This window comes from Erythrolamprus reginae, chromosome 6 (genome assembly GCF_031021105.1).
Source record: "Erythrolamprus reginae isolate rEryReg1 chromosome 6, rEryReg1.hap1, whole genome shotgun sequence".
Classification (NCBI taxonomy): domain Eukaryota; kingdom Metazoa; phylum Chordata; class Lepidosauria; order Squamata; family Dipsadidae; genus Erythrolamprus; species Erythrolamprus reginae.
Genome location: NC_091955.1, coordinates 80,837,797 through 80,857,387, shown reverse-complemented (window position 1 = coordinate 80,857,387; position 19,591 = coordinate 80,837,797). Strand labels below are relative to the sequence as shown.

Here is a 19,591-nt window from a genome sequence, read left to right as displayed (position 1 = left end):
GGTCACGGATTTTGAGGACCAGTAGATGGATATGTATTGGTGTCCTAGGCCAGTGTTCTTGTTACTCGAGTCTGAGAGTGAGAATGGGGAAGAGTTAGAGACTGAGGACCCACCAGAGACTAGTATCCCCAGTTATGGGATTGAGTGAGTCAGAGGACAATGGGGAATTAGAGAAGGAGGATCCCCTGTTAGATGCAAGGGTCAGGAGGGTTAGATATAGACACGAGTATCTGAAAAGAAGGTGTTTTTGGCATTAGTAGATCTATAGTTGTGACTTTTTACTGGGGTTATTGTTTTAATTTATATTGGACTTCTTTTTATTGTTAACTGTATTTTTATATTTTGTTGTAAGCCGCCCTGAGTCCTTTGGGATTGGGCAGCATAGAGGTTGAAAAATAGACAGACAGACAGACAGACAGATAAAAGGAGAGAATGGGTTGCTTGCATTAGCATCAATGCTTTATTGGATTCCAAGAAGAAGAAAGCAGGATAAATCCTTGGAAGAAATATTTCACCAATTCCCTTTAAAAAATGGTTTCAGAAGCTTGGTTTTGACTTGATGCCCAATATATGTCAAGGAACTCTGTGAAAACAAAACACACAAAGGAAATCAGGGAGAGAGAAGGAAGAGGAGAGGTTTCTTGCATGATGTCATTTTGCCATTTGCACAAATAGCATGCCAAAGGGGGAAGGGATATATAACACAGGGTTTTTCAGAATCAAACAACTCTTTTGTATTTTAAAGAAGATGCCAAACTCGCTTAAAGTTTTCTTGCTCCACAAGGCATAGGGAAAAAAAAAAAGCCAATTGAAGATTTCTGAGCCGCATTTTATACTTCATAATTCATGAAAACCAGGAATCGGGATGAATGCTAACAAAGTTTAGAGCTACCGTAATTTTTGGAGTATTTATTTATTTACTTACTTACTTACTTACTTACTTACTTACTTACTTACTTACTTACTTACTTACTTATTTTCCAATATTTATGCCGCCCTTCTCCTTAGACTCAGGGCGGCTTACAGCAGGTTAGCAATAGCACTTTTTAACAGAGCCAGCCTATTGCCCCCACAATCCGGGTCCTCATTTTACCCACCTCGGAAGGATGGAAGGCTGATTTAACCTTGAGCCGGTGATGAGATTTGAACTGCTGACCTACAGATCTACAGTCAGCTTCAGTGGGCTGCAATACAGCACTCTACCTGCTGCGCCACCCCGGCTCTTATATAAGACACACCGGAGCTTCAGAGTTTTGCAAACAATGGAACATTTTGCAGAAAGGTTTAACTTAAAAGGATGTAAGGCTTATTTGGACTGTGCAATATTCAAATCATCAAAGACCAAGGCATTCCTGATAAGCAAAAGTAGCACAAGGCAGAAAACAAGAGCTCTACAGCTAGTACATGCAGATTTGGTTGGTCCAATGCAAGCCAGTTTGGGAGGAGCAAAGTATGCACTGATCATTGTAGATGACTATAACAAGTTTGGGTTCTGCTATTTACTAAAAAGTAAAACAGGTGCTACAGAAGTTTAAGCAATGGGGAAGCTTCATAGAAAGAAGATATGTCAACAAGCTTTCAACAATGGTTGGGACCAGGGGTGGGCAGCAGGCAGGATGGGGTGGAACGCAGTTCCACTCGCAGAAATGAAGATGCGTGCGCAGCTCCAGCTGATCGGCAGCTGTCACTTCCTGGATTACTGGTCTCAGCTTGTCTCTCTTCCCCCCCCCCCCGCTGCTGCGTCTTTTGCACCTTGCTTTTTTCCTCTTTCCTCCTTCCTTGAATTTAACAGTTCACTTGAATGATGATGATCGTTCAAGCCACTCCCACCTGGTCACATGGCCGGCAAGCTACTCCTACCCAGTCACATGACCATTAATCCACACCCACAAAATAAGCCACACCCACTTTGTGGCAGTAAAAAATTTGGTTCCCCATTACTGGTTGGGACAGTTGGGAATAAAATACAGACACACAAATCCATACACAGCAGGGGAAAATGGTTTTGTTGAAAGGCAGAATGGAGTCTTATAAACTTTGAAGGACTCACTGGTGGAGGATTCTAGTCTGAGCAGTTCACATTGGGGTGAAACCATATTGACTGCTAATTATTTAATTAATAGGCTGTGGAGTTCCTCAATTATTGATGCTCTATATGCAGTGCTATATGGGAGGAAACCATTTCTGGCACATTTAAGAGTTTTTGTAAGTACTGCGTGGGTGCATATTCCAAAAGCAGTTAGAAGAAAGGGACAACCTCATATAAAGAAAACACAATTAAAATGTTCTATAGGTGGCATATAGGGGGCTACCTTTGAAAAGTGTTCGGAAACTTCAGATCATGCAGAATGCAGCTGCGAGAGCAATCATGGGTTTTCCCAAATATGCCCATGTTACACCAACACTCCGCAGTCTGCATTGGTTGCCGATCAGTTTCCGATCACAATTCAAAGTGTTGGTTATGACCTATAAAGCCCTTCATGGCACCAGAATAATATATTAATTATTCCTATAAAAAAAGAACACAGCAATCCTTCTGTTTCCTCTTCTTGAGCTGTAACAACATCTCTGCCCCTCTATTTCTTTTTGACTTAACATCAATCTTCTCTTTTCCATTCACCCCAAATATATAGCAAAAAGGTGCTAAAATTCTTTTACGTTTTCTTTCCAATTTGTCACTGTTAACCTTAGAAAAACTTTGACATATTCTGGCCTTGTTTAGTTGACTTTTTCACAATAATCCTACGGAATAGGGCTGCAGAATATACGTAATTTTCTCTATGTAAGTAGATACAGCTTTCCCCCCCTTGCTGCAGAATAATTATGTTGTTTTTGGAATTACCAAATCACTGCCATGGATGGTGAGTAATCTAACATGCTTTAACTGGCCCGGATCATCTCTGGCCATTCCAGATTCTGAACAGGACTTTTCCCTCCTTCTTTCAGCTTCAAGGCATGGATCTACATTGACAAGCTTCTTAATGTGATTGCGTGACTTGCTTGCTAATCAGCCCAGTCTCAGATTTTCCCAATACATCAGTGAAGGGACAATATTCTCCTTTTACCTTGACATCTTGCTGCCTGGTTAGCTCTCAAGCCACAGGAGGAAAGAAAGACCTTGATGCTGTCTAGCAGGCTTCCCTGGAGGTACATTCCACACGTCAAGCTGCTTCTAACAAAGACTCAGACTGGGAGGTGTTTCTTGCCTGAGTAAAGCATTAATAGATGCAGAACGGCATTGAACCCAAAAGACAATAAAACCCCAGCCAAAAGGTTTGCACTCTGAGTTTGGCTCATGAAAAGATGTGTCTGTGTGTTTGTTTGTTATCTATTTATCTATTTATCTATTTATCTATTTATCTATTTATCTATTTATCTATTTATTTATCTATTTATCTATTTATCTATTTATCTATTTATCTATTTATCTATCTATCCTCTATCTCTATCTATCTATCTATCTATCTATCTATCTATCTATCTATCTATCTATCTATCTATCTATCTATCTATCATCTATCTATCATCTATCTATCTATCTATCTATCTATCTATCTATCAATCAATCATCTATCTATCTATCTATCTATCATCTATATCTATCTATCTATCATCTATCTATCTATCATCTATCTCTACCTATCTATCTATCTATCATCTATCTATCTATCTATCTATCTATCTATCTATCTATCTATCTATCAATCATCTATCTGTCTGTCTGTCTGTCTGTCTGTCTGTCTGTCTGACTGACTGTCTGTCTGTCTGTCTGTCTGTCTGTCTGTCTGTCTGTCTGTCTGTCTGTCTGTCTGTCTGTCTATCTATCTATCTATCTATCTATCTATCTATCTATCTATCTATCTATCTATCTATCTATCTATCTATCTATTGGATTTATATGCCGCCCCTCTCTGAGGACTCGGGGCAGCTTACAACATATAAAAAACAGTACAAAATATCCTAAAACCAATTACAGTGGTACCCCTACTTAAGAACACCTCTACTTAAGAATTTTTCTAGATAAGAACCAGGTGTTCAAGATTTTTTTGCCTCTTCTTAAGAAACATTTTCTACCTAAGAACCCGAGCCCGGAAAATTTTCCCAGGAAGTTTGAGAGTGGCACGAAGGCCCAGCCAGTTTCCTGCCATTCCCCTTTTAATCCCGGCCATCTCGGGCTTTTCTGGGCTGCCAGAGGAGCCTTTTGGTGGCACTTAAGGAGGCTTTGGCAGTCCAGATCGAATGAAGCATTTCCCTTTCTCTGGGCGTTTGGACAGGGAACAAACCTCTGCCAGCACCCAGAGAAAAGAAATGCTCCCTTCGCTCTGGACAGCCGAGGAGTCACCACAGTGAAAGAAAGGCGCCGGCTACAAAGCGAGCGAGTGAGAGGAGAGGGGAGCCCTTCAGCATGGGAAGGAAGAGGCAGCAGGTAGCAGCAGCAGCAGCAGCCAGTGTACGGGAGGCAGCCTCGCGCCAGGTGTATTGGAGGCGCGTGCTTTTCCTCGCCGTCTCAGAGTCGTCCCCCCCCTTTTTTTAACCCTTAAAGTTTTGGATTTTTTTGATTCCCCTCACCTCACCTTCTTCCTTCGGCAGCCACTCTCTTCCTCCTCCTCCTCCTCTCACCCAAATTCCAAGCTTTTATTTCTTTTCTCATGGTTTTGCATGCATTATTTGCTTTTACATTGATTCCTATGGGAAAAATTCCTTCTTCTTAAGAATGTTTCTACTTAAGAACCTGGTCATGGAACGAATTAAGTTCTTAAGTAGAGGTACCACTGTATGTTCCTATGTTTCTACATATATAAAAGGAAATAAAGCTAAAGAAAGAGAAAGAGAAGGAAGGAAAAAATGAAAGGAAAGAGAAGAGGAAAAATTAAAAATAAAAGAAAGAAGAAGAAAGAAAGAAGAGATAAATTCATAGCTATAAATTTATCAGGTGTCGTAAATAGTGTCAACTTATCAGTTGACCCGATTACTCTACAGCTTTTAAGATCTTTACTAGCAGCATAGATGAAAGTTTTGAGTTTCTAAACTTGAGTTAGAGTTTAAATTTTGTCATTTTGAATTTGTTCATTCTTTTATCAATGATTCATAATGTTATTTTATAAGTTCGTGGGATAGTTGTTTGGGGATAAGGGGATCATGATGGAGTAGATCTACAAAGACTCAGACATACCCAAATAATGACGTTCTTGTCATTTGGACTAAGGAAAAATGCATGATCAAAACAAAATATAAACATCAGTCAAGGACATCTGCAGATTGCAAGGAAGGATTTAAGTATAGAATGGGTTAGAAGGTGCTTCATTTAATTGGACCAGCTGGGGGTTGCCTTCTGCCTCAATGGAGCCTCTAGCAGTACAGTGATTGATTATGTGCCATCAAGATATTTTCAACTTCTAGTGACTACATAGATAGATTTTTCTCCATGATTTGGCATTAGAATGGATATGTATTTGGCTGATATTTCCCTTATACTTCTCTGTGAGTACTTTAAGTCTTGTAGCAAATAAACATCTTGTTCTGCCGAACTCTCCGGTAGGAGCCTCCCAAAAATTCAAAGGTACAAATTTCAGACACACACACACGTTTGAAAATTCAAAACAATGTTCTTTATCACAAAATTCAAAATAAACTAAGCACTCTTTTTGTATTACAAAGAGCACTCGTCCCAAAACAACCTGGTAGTTTGTACAAGTCCCTTATCAGTTCGTAAGTACTTAGCTTGCAGCTGTGAAGAAAGTCACAGCCCTTCTTCTTCCACGAAGTGAAACACACTTTGCTCTGCTTTGGTTTCAAAGTGGTGAAAAGTCAACAAACAAAGGCCGGAGTCAGCAAGACATTCCTGAAACACAAACGATCAGATAATTCTCCACAACGGTCAAACCCACACGCTGCTATTTATAGCAGCAGCACTAATTACAGCAGCCCCGCCCAACCACAGGTGGCCTCATTTTCTCTTGTAATAATCCTTTAGTTGTTGCTTCCTATGCATCACTCTACGCATGCGTGGATGGGTCATTAATTCTTGTTCAGAATCCAGAGATGATACAGATGTTTGATCTCCTCCTGGGCTGTCTGCCAAACTCTCCTCCTCCCTGTCACTCAGGCCTCCTGGGTCAGAGGAGACTTCATTGGCAGATTCCACTGGGAGCAAAACAGGCCTGCAGCATGTGGATGTCTCCCCCACATCCACCTGCACATTCCTTGGGGTAGGAGCTGGGCCAGAGCTAACCACAACACTTCTTAGCAATGGATGAAAGAATCTCTTAGCTTTGGTTGGCCACTGCTAGCAAGACATGGTGCACAGGCATACTATAAATAAAATATGAACCCAATACAAAAATATGTCACTTTTTGCTTTCCCAATCCTACTTCACAAGCACAATAGTTAGCCCCAGGTTTTCCTTGTGATTGGAACAGGCAGCGTTTATTCCATAGCAACCAGCTTGTTAAAATAGGAGGCAAAGCCTATAGGCTGTGCTCTCATCCCATGCTGATGGATAAATGCAATGAATCTCAGCTTCTATTTATAACATAATCGGAATTGTACTCACAGTTTAAACAAAGATGAAAACAAATATACAGATTTAAAGCAGGACTGTAATTTCCCCACTGTACCATCAAAGGAAATAATGGGTATGAATCAGAGATATAATGATAATGCAAGATATGCTGGTGAAGTATTGTTTATTTCAACAAAGCTAAGACATGTGCATGATTTCCCAGTGTTTCCAGCGTTTGCTCAGGTTTGCCTGGTGCACCAGTTGAGGCCCTATTTGGACTGGGAGTCACTGCTCACAATCACTCATGCTCTCATCACCTCGAGATTCGACTACTGTAATGCTCTCTACATGGGGCTACCTTTGAAGAGTGTTCGGAAACTTCAGATCGTGCAGAATGCAGCTGCGAGAGCAATCATGGGCTTCCCCAGGTATGCCCATGTCACACCAACACTCCACAGTCTGCATTGGTTGCCGATCAGTTTCCGGTCACAATTCAAAGTGTTGGTAATGACCTATAAAGCCCTTCATGGCACCACACCAGGATATCTGCGAGACCGCCTTCTGCCGCACAAATCCCAGCAGCCAGTTAGGTCCCACAGAGGTGGCCTTCTCTGGATCCTGTCGACTAAACAATGTCGTCTGGCGGGACCCAGGGGAAGAGCCTTCTCTGTGGTGGCTCCGACCCTCTGGAACCAGCTCCACCCAGAGATTAGGATTGCCCCCACCCGCCTTTCCTAAACTCCTTAAAACCCACCTCTGCCGTCAGGCATGGGGGAACTGAGACATCTCCCCCTTGCCTATGTATGATATGATTGTGTGTATGTTTTTATATATTGGGATTTTTTTAGACTTTTTAATGTAAAATTGTTATTTTTGGATTTTAAATATTAGATTTGTTACCATGTATTGTTTTTTATCACTGTTGTGAGCTGCGGAGAGGGGCTGCATACAAATCTAATAAATAATAATAATAATAATAATAATAATAATAATAATAATAATAAATAAGTGCTATTGCTATCTGATATTCATACATTACTTATAAATTTAAAGGGATACAGAATCAGAACAAGATGTTGGGGTTTTAGTAAGGGAGTTCTTTGACCAAGAGATATTGGCATAACCATCCAAGCTTGTTTATTCATCATTTGTGGGGAAGCAGTTGATTTGTTGAGTTGTCCATTGTCATGACGAACTATGTAATTAAGCACAGCAATAAATAAACCTTTGGGATTATTAGGCTCAACAATAATAGAAGATTTTCTGAATAGGTACAGTAATTCAGCATTGGGAATATTCCTGTGATCTAACGGGAAAACCCTTTGGGTGTGAAAGAGAAGTAATGTGGAAACAAATATCCTCAAAGCAAAATATCATGTTTTATGATGGCATAAATACTGATAGCCACTGTTTTCCATTTTCTACTCTTCTTCTTTTAATATTCCCATTAGAAATGACGTCACTGCTGGCATCACCGACTTTGCAGAACGTAGAACAAAAACAGAACACTGCTTTGAAGTTGGGCAGATTAAGAATGTCTATGTTACTTATAATTGCATAGAACATAAGAACTTTCATGATATATCAGGTTGAGACCCACCTTAACAGTACAGCAACTCCTTCTCATAGGGGCCAAAGATATCCCTTGTACGAGGGCCGCCCAGAAAATAATGCACCATATTTTTTTCTCAACCTACAGTAATGATATGAATGCGAAACTTTAGATGTACATTATTTGAATTGTCAGGAGTGCATGTGTAAATTTTGCATTTCTTCAGACAGATAGCGTAGCGTCAGCAGGGTTTCAAAATGGCATCTCTAAGTGATGTACGTTACAAGCAGCGTGTCCTCATTGAATTTCGCACTGCGGAGAAAGAAAATGTTGGGGACATTCACAAACTTTTGTGTACTGTTTATGGAGAATCTACAGTCGACAGAAGTACGGTTAGTCGCCGGGCGCAGAGGGTGGGGTCATTAGAGGTGATTTGTACAGAGAAGAAATGGCTTCGTACCCAGAACAAGGAGTGGTACCAACAAGGCATAGAACAGGATGGAGATTACGTGGAAAAATAGGGAGTGTAGAAGAAACATCATTCTTTCTTGTGTGTAACTTTCATTGTGTTCAATAAATAATTGTTGAAGGAAAAAATGTGGTGCATTACTTTCTGGGCGACCCTAGTATGCAAGAGGTGTAGATGTATCCGTCCCCTCTTGTTGTTTTCCTGTATATGGAATTCGGAGGTATCTTTGCTTCTAACCCAGAGGATACTTTGAGTCTAAGACCAGCAGCTCTTCTTGGACTTTTCTTCAAGAGTTTATCCAAGCGCATTGGACAAGTATCAAAATTTAGTAGCCAGAACCTTCCTTTGCTGTGATCAATTCCAGAGATTAATTTTACACCGTGTGAAAAAAATGCTGTATCTCTTTTAAATGTCTCCCCTGACAGCTTTTAAGAATTTGAAGGAGAGAGAGAGAGAAAACTTCACAATCATTTCCCCAGTGCCAGGCATCCCCCCTCCCCTTTTCCTTCCTTCCCTCTATTCATCCTCCCCTCCCTCCATCCATCCTTCTTCCCCCTCCACTTTTCTTTCCTTCCTCCCTCCCTCCTCTCTCCTTTTCCTTCCTTCCTTCCTCCGTCCTTCCTTCCCTCCATCCATCCTTCCTCCCGCTCCACTTTTCTTTCTTTCTTTCCTTCCTCCCTCCCTCCTTCCATTCATCCTTCCCTCCATCCATCCTTCCTTCTTCCCCCCTCCACTTTTCTTTCTTTCTTTCTTCCCTCCCTCCTTCTTTCCTTCCATTCATCCTTCCCTCCATCCATCCTTCCTTCCTCCCCCTCCACTTTTATTTATTTATTTATTTATTTATTTCCTTCCTCCCTTCCTCCCTCCATCCTTCCTTCCATTCATCCTTCCCTCCCTCCCTCCATCCTTCTTCCCCCTCCACTTTTCTTTCCTTCCTCCCTCCCTCCCTCCCTCCTCTCTCCTTTTCCTTCCTTCCTTCCTCCTTCCCTCCTTCCTTCCTTCCCTCCCTCCCTCCATCCTTCCTCCCCCTCCACTTTTCTTTCCTTCCTCCCTCCCTCCTCTCTCCTTTTCCTTCCTTCCTCCCTCCCTCCCTCCATCCTTCCTTCCATTCATCCTTCCCTCCATCCATCCTTCCTTCCTCCCCCTCCACTTTTCTTTCTTTCTTTCCTTCCTCCCTCCCTCCATCCTTCCTTCCATTCATCCTTCCCTCCATCCATCCTTCCTTCCTCCCTCCTCCACTTTTCTTTCCTTCTTTCCTCCCTCCCTCCCTCCTCTCTCCCCTTTTCCTTCCTCCCTCCCTGCCTCCCTCCAACCGTCCTCCTCCCCCCCGATTTCGTGGGGACCCGGAGGCCGAGGCTGCACCATATATAGCCAGGGCTGCTGCTCTATTGATTGACTTGCCTTTCCAGCCTCTCCCCCGCCCCCTTTGGCGCTGCAGCGGCAGCAGCCGGGAGAGGGAGCGGGAGGGAGGGAGGGAGCGAGCGAGAGCAGGTGGACCGACGAGCGGGCGAGACTGCGGAGAAGCTGCCCGGGAGACATGGCGGACGGGGGCCGCTGAATAAGCAGAAACTGAGCGCGGGGGTGGAGGAGGGGAGGGCCAGGAGAGCGGCCCCCTCCCGACTTCTCCTTCCCCTCCATCCACGGAGCAAGGATGCCGTCCCTCTGGGGAGCGGCCGGAGGACAAATGGTGCAGCCGCCTTGGGGGGGGCCCGGACTCCTTCCCCTTTCATCCTCTTCTTCATCTCGCATCCCCTCCTCCTCTCCCTCGGCCTTAAGTTGAGGTAACTGCCCCACATCCCAGGGCGGACTGCTGTTCGTCCACCCACCCACCCATCCAACCACCCATCCATCCACCCATCCATTCACCCACCCACTCTGTTGGCTGCCTTCATCCCTCCCTCCCACCTCTTCCCATCTTTTCCTCCTCTCATTCTCTCTCTCTTTCTCCTTTCCCTCCCTCCCCCGCTCCACACCTCCTCCTCGCCCCCTCCCCTCCCTGCTGCCACCACCACCATCACCCTCCCAAAGCCATGGCTGCAGAAAAGATCTTGGAGACCCTGGATCACTATAAGTCGGAGATCGAGCGGTTGACCAAAGAGCTGACGGAGACCACCCATGAAAAGATCCAGGCGGCCGAATATGGCTTGGTGGTCTTGGAAGAGAAGCTGACCCTTAAGCAGCAGTACGATGAGCTAGAAACGGAATATGACGTCCTCAAACAGGAGCTGGAGCAGCTGAGAGAGGTGAGTTGGCTTGGAAAACCCGGTTGATTTCATCCTTCGTTTTCCCCATCTCAATATGGTACCATCCTTTCTTGTTTGTTTTCTGTCTTGATTCCTGGTGCTTGAAAAAAGAAAGGGAAGGAATATATCCTTCAGATCTCCTTGCTTTGTGATAGGTCCTGAACTATTTCGTCTAAAAAAGAAGTGTATTGTAGGCCAAATGTAATTCTGAATCTGGATCTTCAAAGTGAATGTATGCTGACACTGAAATGGCAGTGATTCATGCAAGATACAGGGACCAACACTGGTCAACAAAGATGCTTAAAAGTTATTAGTAATCTGATATTTTAAACGTATTACTGATCAAAATATGGCAACACACGTACTGTTTAACTATGTATAGATTTGACTTTGTTTTTTTGATATTTGAGGGTAAACATGTACAGTATACTGAATAGCTTGGTTTATATTCAGAAATTTTTTTTAAAAAAAGAAATATGAACATCTTTACATTAAAAAACACCCTAACGATTCTTTATTACATTTGTTTTCATCCTTTTACAATTTACCTGTCAATGGGATCCATCATAGGCAGCCATTTCTGCCTAGTAAGATGTATTTGATCTGGGTCAATCAAGTTTGCCTTAAAAAAACCTAATATGTATGTAATCTATTCATGTCACTGAACAATCTATATTTGTTTTGCGTATTATTGAAAAGATACAAGCAAAGATTAATAATCTCATAATTTGCTGATCATGCTGATAGATTGCAGATTGATATTTATGATAAATTCATCAAATGGTAACTTCTAAATTCATCTAAATTCATATATTATATTTTACAAATAGTAGAAGCCTAAAGGTGAATTCTGGTATCCATTAGTATGGGGATAAATATGACACAATGAAATATATGTGCTCAATTTTAACATAAATGCCCACAGAAAACATCAGTGGTTGTTGATCTCTTGCCTGAATATTTATTTAATTGATGTTTTTACACCCTGCTTTTATTACTTTATTACTTTATAAATAGTTCAAGGCATATATACAGTAATGCCTTCTGTTTTCCCCACAAGAACAACCCTGTGAGGTGGATTGGGTTAAAATAGAGTAATTGACCTGAAGTCACCTAACTGCCCCCATGGCTAAGGCAGGACTAGGACTCACAGTCCCCTGGTTTCTAGGCCAGCTAAAACTTTCATCAGTACAGTGTTCCCTCGATTTTCGCGGGTCCGAACTTCGCAAATAGCCTATACCACCGTTTTTAAAAAAAATTTAATTAAAAAATACTTCGCGGGGGTTTTTCTACACCATGTTTTTTCCACCCGATGACATCATATTGTTAATAAATAATTATGTTTATAAATATCAGTGTCTTATTCAATGGTGAGTACCAGTAATAATGGTGAGTAAATGGTTGTTAAGGGAATGGGAAATGGTAATTTAGGGGTTTAAAGTGTTAAGGGATGGCTTGTGATACTGTTCATAGCCAAAAATGGTGTATTTACTTCCGCATCTCTACTTTGTGGAAATTCGACTTTCGCGGGCGGTCTCAGAACGCATCCCCCGCGAAAATCGAGGGAACACTGTATACCAAACTGGCAATATTCTTTGGGATGGAGACTCAAGTCAAAATTTGATCTTGTTATCCCAAACCTTCTGGGTCCTGGCTTTAAAGTTTAGTAGAAATTTCTGTGTATGTCTATATGTGTCAGATGTGTTGGACTACAACTCTCGTAATTCCCACTGAAGATAGTGAACTTGTTGAATAAAGCTGACTATTGCTGATAGGAACAGAAAATTCCCTAATTTTAGGGAAATTAGAAGGAATAAGGCCCATTAATCATATTCACTGTTTTTGACTTATTTATAAAAATAATAAAAGTAGGACTAAATAGGAATAGCAATAGCATTTAGACATATATACCACTTCATAGTGTTTTTACAGCTCTCTCTAAGTGATTTACAGAATCACCCTATTTTCCCCAACAATCAGGGTCCTCATTTTACCAACCTTGGAAGGATGGAAAGCTGAGTTGACCTTGAGCCGGTAGTGAGATTTGAACTGCTGAACTACAGCTAGCTGAAGTAGCCTGCAGTGCTGTGCTCTAACCACTACACCACCTTGACTCAGCTTTTAAAAATCTTTTTAAAAGATCTAACATACATCTATGCTGTGAAGCCAGCTAGATGACAGCATCAACCATGTGACAGATCTTGAACATTTAACAGGATTGACTTTGATTGGTACTTGATCTGGAGACCACCTGGAAATAGTAGAATCACAGCTGAAACTAGAAGTTGAAAAACATTTTGCACATGAACAGTGGAAATGATTTCCCCACCATGGCCAGGAAAGCTACATGGATTGTCTACGGAGTCATTGTGAGTTCAGTTAGGCTTGAAGGAGACATTATGAAATAAAAGTGACATCGACGTTAGTTACGGTGGTACCTCTGCTTATGAACTTAATTCGTTCCATGACCAGCTTCTTACGTAGAAAGGTTTGCAAGAAGAAGCAATTTTTCCCGTAGGAATCAATGTAAAATCAAATAATGTGTGCGATCTCCTGTTTCCTCCCAGGAGATTCCTAGATTCCTCCCTGTCTTTTCCGGCCCTGTCTCCTCCCAGCAGATTCTTAGAGAGGCACCATGGAGGCTTCTCCCTGCCTTTTCTGGCTACAATTTTGGAGGCTCGGGTTTGTAAGTGGAAAATGGTTCTTGAGAAGAGGCAAAAAAATCTTGACCACCTGATTCTTATCTAGAAAAGTTCATAAGTAGAGGTGATCTTAGGTAGAGGTACCACTGTATCTGTGGTACCTAAGAACTACCTAAGAACTGCAAGGCAAATCCTTTTCCCTGAGAACATCAGCAACCACCTCATTAATGATTTGTGCCAGATCACATCCAAAGCACACTTTCTTCCTCTGAAATAACAAATAATAATGTTGGAAGGCCCTAGTTAAAATGGTTCTTGAGAAGAGGCAAAAAAATCTCAAACACGCAGTTCTTATCTAGAAAAGTTCGTAAGTAGAGGCATTCTTAAGAAGAGGTACCACTGTACTATGGTGAAATGTATTAGCAGGATATCAAAGGATGGATGGGGTTTGGGGTTTTTTTGCACACTTGCTTGGCAGAGTATAGTCTGGAGATGTATATCCTTCCTCTATGTCCTATCACAAGCCATATGATAGCTCCAGGGGGAAACAATGCATTGCTGAACCGTTCATCAGGAGCAAGAGAATGACTAGGCAGGTTGGCATGGAGGAGGATGACATATACTGTACAGTATTCATAAACCAGGAAGTGAAAATAAAGAAAGGTCATTTCCAGTGGAAACCTGAGTATGTGAGTAAACGAAGAAACTTCTCAATTGCTCGGAGGAGAGGTAAATAATAATAATAATAATAATAATAATAATAATAATAATTTATTAGATTTGTATGCCGCCCCTCTCCGAAGACTCCAAGGTGTTCCCTGCCGATGTCCAATACCCTGGTTGTAGCGACATATAGTTCATTTGCATTCATGAAGAAGCATCAGGGCGATGCTTGGATGCTGTTATATATACTGCTCAAAAAAAATAAAGGGAACACTCAAAGAACACATCCTAGATCTGAATGAATGAAATATTCTCATGGAATACTTTGTTCTGTACAACGTTGAATGTGCACAACAGCATGTGAAATTGAATGTCAATCAGTGTTGCTTAATATTATTATTATTATTATTATTATTATTATTATTATTATTATTATTAATAATAATAATAATAATATGCCACTCCTCTCCGCAGACTCGGAGCGGCTCACAACAACAATAATAAAAATATAACAATGTAACAAATCTAATATTTAAAAAATATCTAAAGAAAACCCATCATTAAAATCATACAACACAAGCATACCATATATAAAACTATATAAGCCCTTGGGAGGTATCTCAATTCTCCCATGCCTGGCGATACAAGTGGGTCTTAAGCAATTTATGAAAGATAAGGAAGGTGGGGGCAGTTGTGATCTCTGGAGGGAGTTTGTTCCAGAGGGCCGGGGCTGCCACAGAGAAGGCTCTTCCCCTGGGGCCCTCCAGATGACATTGTTTAGTCGATGGGACCCGGAGAAAGCCAACTCTGTGGGACCTTATCGGCCGCTGGGATTCGTGCGGTAGAAGACGGTTCCTGCTTCCTAAGTGGACAGTTTGATTTCACAGAAGTTTGATTTACTTGGAGTTATATTGTGTTGCTTAAGTATTCCATTTATTTTTTTGAGCAGTGTATATAGGTCTCATTGTTCCTTTTTTTAAGAAATGGCAGTGGTAATTTTTCCAGGTAATTTTCAGCATTTTCATAAAATAGTACAGATAGTCTTTGATGGATGATCACAATTAACCCCCAAACGTATGTTGCTAAGCGAGACAGTTGCTAAGTGACTTTTGCTCCACTTTACAACCTTTCTTGCCACAGTTGTTAACTGAATTCCTGCGGTTGTTAAGTTATCAGCACATTTGTTGAGTGAATCTGGCTTCCCCATTGACTTCGCTTGTCAGAAGCTGCAAAAGGTGATGACACGATCCCCGGAACACTGCAACCTTCATTAAATATGAATCAGTTGCCAAACATCTGTATTTTGATCATGGAACCATGGGGATGCTGCAATGGTCGTAAGTGTGAAAAATGGTCATAAGTCACTTTTTCCCAGGCCACTGTAACTTTGAATGAGCAGTTCACGGAAGAATTGTATGTGGAGAACTACCTGTAAATTCTGATATAATAATAATAATAATAATAATAATAATAATAATAATAATAATAATAACAACAACAACAACAACAACAACAACAACAACAACAGCAGCAGCAGCAGCAGCAATAGCAGCAGCAGCAACAGAGTTGGAAGGGACCTAGGAGGTCTTCTAGTCCAACCCCTTGCTTAGGCAGCAGACCCTACAGTACTTCAAACAGATAGGTATCCAACATCTTAAAAACTTCCAGTTTTGGAGCATTCACAACTTCTGGAGGCAAGCTGTTCCACTGATCAACCATGCTGACTGTTAGGAAATTTCTCCTTAGTTCTAAGTTACTTCTCTCCTTGTTTGGTTTCCACCCATTGCTTCTTGTTCTACCCTCAGGTGCTTTGGAGAATAGCTTGATTCCCTCTTCTTTGTGGCAACCCCTGAGATATTGGAAAACTGCTATCATGTCTTCCCTGGTCCTTCTTTTCATTAAACTAGGTACCTGCATACCCAGTTCCTGCAACCGTGTTTCATATGTTTTAGCTTCCAGTCCCCTAATCATCTTTGTTGCTCTTCTCTGTACTCTTTCTAGAGTATCAAAATCCTTTTTGTATCGTGGCGACAAAACTGAATGCAGTATTCCAAGTGTGGCCTTATCAAGGCCTTATAAAGTGCTTATCAAAAGGCCTTATTAAAATCCATCATAGCAAAATAATATATATAAATAGGATAGACCAACGCATGTTTTCCTTAAAACATACTCATAGTAAAGAGACATGCATTGATTGAGTACAAAGTGCAAAAGAAAAGTTACTGTGCCTATTTTGTAAAGAAATTTGGAGCAAACATTAATTTTGGAGAAAACATTATTTTATTTTTAAAGATGCTCTCATGTTTAGTGAAAATGTTTTAAAAGGGAAAAAAATCATATTTCTTCTAAAACATTTTCTCTAAACATGATAGCATCACTTAAAAATAAAATAATGTTTTTTCCATGTCTTTGTGTAAATGCCATGCAGATACATTTGGATTTACTCAATGATTAAAGCCTATAAGATTTCTGTAACTAAATGATAGCCTTATTTATATACACTAAAAAAGCCACGTGCTATTTTTTAAAAAGTTTAATTGCTTGTGTTAAAAATGAACTGTTCTGAAATACAACCAAGTAAAATGGGATTGAATTAATAACTTGATAAATCTTATCAGTTTGGAAATAATCTCCTAATTGGATTTACCCTGTGATAATCCAGTTTTAGCAATGTGTCTATACAATGTACAATAGAGATACACAAACCTTGTAAAGAGTCCAGAGAGAACTTGAACAGCTTGTTAGTTTTCTACCGCTTGTAGGTTTTCTATTGGGTGAAGTCAGGGGAGGGTTCTAACTTACCTCGCTGTCGGTTCGCTTCTCCCCGCACCACGTGGGCACGCCTCCTAGGCACACATCCACAGTGCCAAAAATTATGCCGTGCCCAAAAGAGCCACAAACAAGATACACAGTGCCAGAAACTTGGCTTCTGCACATGCTCAGAAGAATTTTTTTTTTAATGGTGGTGCCCACGAACAAAACTGGTTCTATGACATCACTGTGACATAACCAGTGTGTCGCTATTGGTTCAGGTGAACCAGTCCAAACTGGGAGGAACCCACCTCTGTGTGAAGTACTTCTTAATATACACTGCTCCAAAAAATAAAGGGAACACTCAAACAACACATCTTAGATCTGAATGAATGAAATGTTCTCATTGAATACTTTGTTCTGTACAAAGTTGAATGTACTGACAACATAATGAAATTGATTGTCAATCAGTGTTGCTTCCTAAGTGGACAGTTTGATTTCAGAGAAGTTTGATTTACTTGGAGCTATTTTGTGTTGTTTAAGTGTTCCCTTTATTTTTTTTGAGCAGTGTAAAGCAAAGGTGTCCAATCTTGGCGACTTTAGGAATTGTGGACTTCAACTCCCAGAATTCCTCAGCCAGCCATGCTCCTAAGTGACTCTATTTGCAGGTGTATGCTTTGCATTGCCACTTTGCACAGCTGGCAGTAATTTAAGAAGCAGCTACTCCAACTAGAAAAAAAAAGGTACTGTATAGCTCATTTTTATTGGTGTGAAGAAATTCTGCTATTGTTGCCATAAGGTTGCCCGCTTATTTATTCATTAATATGTTTTGTAAGACTGCCCAACTCAAACACTGAGGCTGTGGGTTATCCCCCACCTTTTTTTGAGGTGGGGGATAATCCTCTCTTTACCTGCTGCATTCTTGTGTCTGTTTATTTGCATACTTACAGTCCATCACAATAATTCTGGGGCCTTCTTGGATCTCTTACTTCCTTGAAGCGGCATTCTTCAGCCCCCGTGAATTCCGCAGGACTTCATTTTGTATAGAAACATCTACAGTAGGTCTCTAGTTTTGGGTTTTCTTTTTAGCTTTCTGGGGAAAGCATAGCAAGTCATAGAAGAGCCAACTTTGCCCACCCCTGGTCTAGGTCACCAAATGAGGCAGTCACTAAAGGAGGACTACATTGAAGAAATCTGGATGCGGAGGGCAAAATATGCAGTGCAGATGGCCACATACGTAGCACCTACCTGGAACACCTGAAATTAAATATGTGTTTCCCCATGATTTTTACAGGAACTGCAGAAGACAGCTGCGTAGGAATAGATTAGCTGTTTTAAGCTGTCCCTGCTAAATGTTATAGGCATACTCACAAATCACATTTTGTCCTTCAAATCTGGATTACTGCACAGCCTTACAGAAAAATATCTAAATAAAGCTAGAATTGTGTCAGCAGTTCTCTGAACTAAAATTGTTGACTTGGGGGGCAGTATATTTAGACTGTGGAATGCCATTTACTACACAGCTTTGGCTTTCTGTATAATGGGGCAACTGATATATTCAGCCTTTTCCCTTAAAGCCCAATGAATGTTCTGTTGTAAATGAAAGGATGCAATTTCTAATTTTCTAATGTAATGTACGTCACTTACAAACACCATTTTGAAACACTGCTGCAACTACGCTGTCTGTCTGAAGAAACACAAAAGTTACACACGCACTCCAAACAATTCAAACAATGTATATCTAAAGTTTCGCATTTGTGCCATTACTGTAAAAAATGTGGTGCATTGCTTTCTGGGCGCCCTTTTATTTACCAGGGCTGCCTTCAAAAGTAAGGAGCTGAGCTTCAAATTGCTGCGAGAGCAATCACGGGCTTCCCTAAATATGCCCATGTTACACCAGCACTCCACAGTCTGCATTGATTGCCGATCAGTTTCCAGTCACAATTCAAAGTGTTGGTTATGACCTATAATGCCCTTCATGGCAGCGGACCAGATTATCTCAGGGACCGCCTTCTGCTGCACAAATCCCAGCGACCAGTTAGGTCCCACAGAGTGGGTCTTCTCCGGGTCCCGTCAACTAAACAATGTCGCTTGGCGGGACCCAGGGGAAGAGCCTTCTCTGTGGCGGCCCCGGCCCTCTGGAACCAACTCCCCCCAGAGATTAGAATAGCCCCCACCCTCCTTGCCTTTCGTAAGCTTCTTAAAACCCACCTCTGCCGCCAGGCATGGGGGAACTGAGATACTCCTTTCCCCTAGACCTTTACAATTTTATGCATGGTATGGCTGTATGTATGTTTGGTTTTATAATAAGGGTTTTTAACTGTTTTAATATTGGATTGTTATATGCTGTTTTTATTACTGTTGTTAGCCGCCCCAAGTCTGCGGAGAGAGGCGGCATACAAATCCAATGAATGAATGAATGAATGAATGAATGAATGAATGAATGAATGAATAAATAAATAAATAAATAAATAAATAAATTTTGAATGGTGCGGACAAGTGCATGATCGCCGAACCGGTTGTTAAACCGGTTGCAGCTTATAGTATAAAACTTATGACTGGGAGCAAAATTACAGTAATTCTGCCAGTTTCAACCAGGAAAATACTGTATTGTGTACTGCCTCTGTGTGATGTTTTCAAAAGCTGTGTTCCAAAACTGAATTACATTTAAAAGTCCTGAACATTTAAAAAAGGATTTAGACTACCTTATGGGGCTGGTTTTGTGCAAAGATTACATGTGCATAGAAATCTAGTCAAATTTAAGGAGG

At 41.1% G+C, this 19,591-nt stretch overlaps 1 protein-coding gene across 2 annotated transcripts in view; it reads left to right on the top strand.

Annotated features, from left to right (window-relative positions):
• Positions 1-10,491: 10,491 nt before the first annotated feature.
• Positions 10,492-19,591, top strand: part of BICD1 (BICD cargo adaptor 1) — a 121,239-nt gene continuing 112,139 nt past the window's right edge. For both annotated transcript variants that reach the window (XM_070756429.1, XM_070756428.1), the window contains exon 1: positions 10,492-10,767. In XM_070756429.1, the coding sequence (XP_070612530.1) occupies positions 10,555-10,767 (213 nt within the window). In that variant the 5' untranslated portion in view covers positions 10,492-10,554. The remainder of the gene's footprint in view (positions 10,768-19,591) is intronic.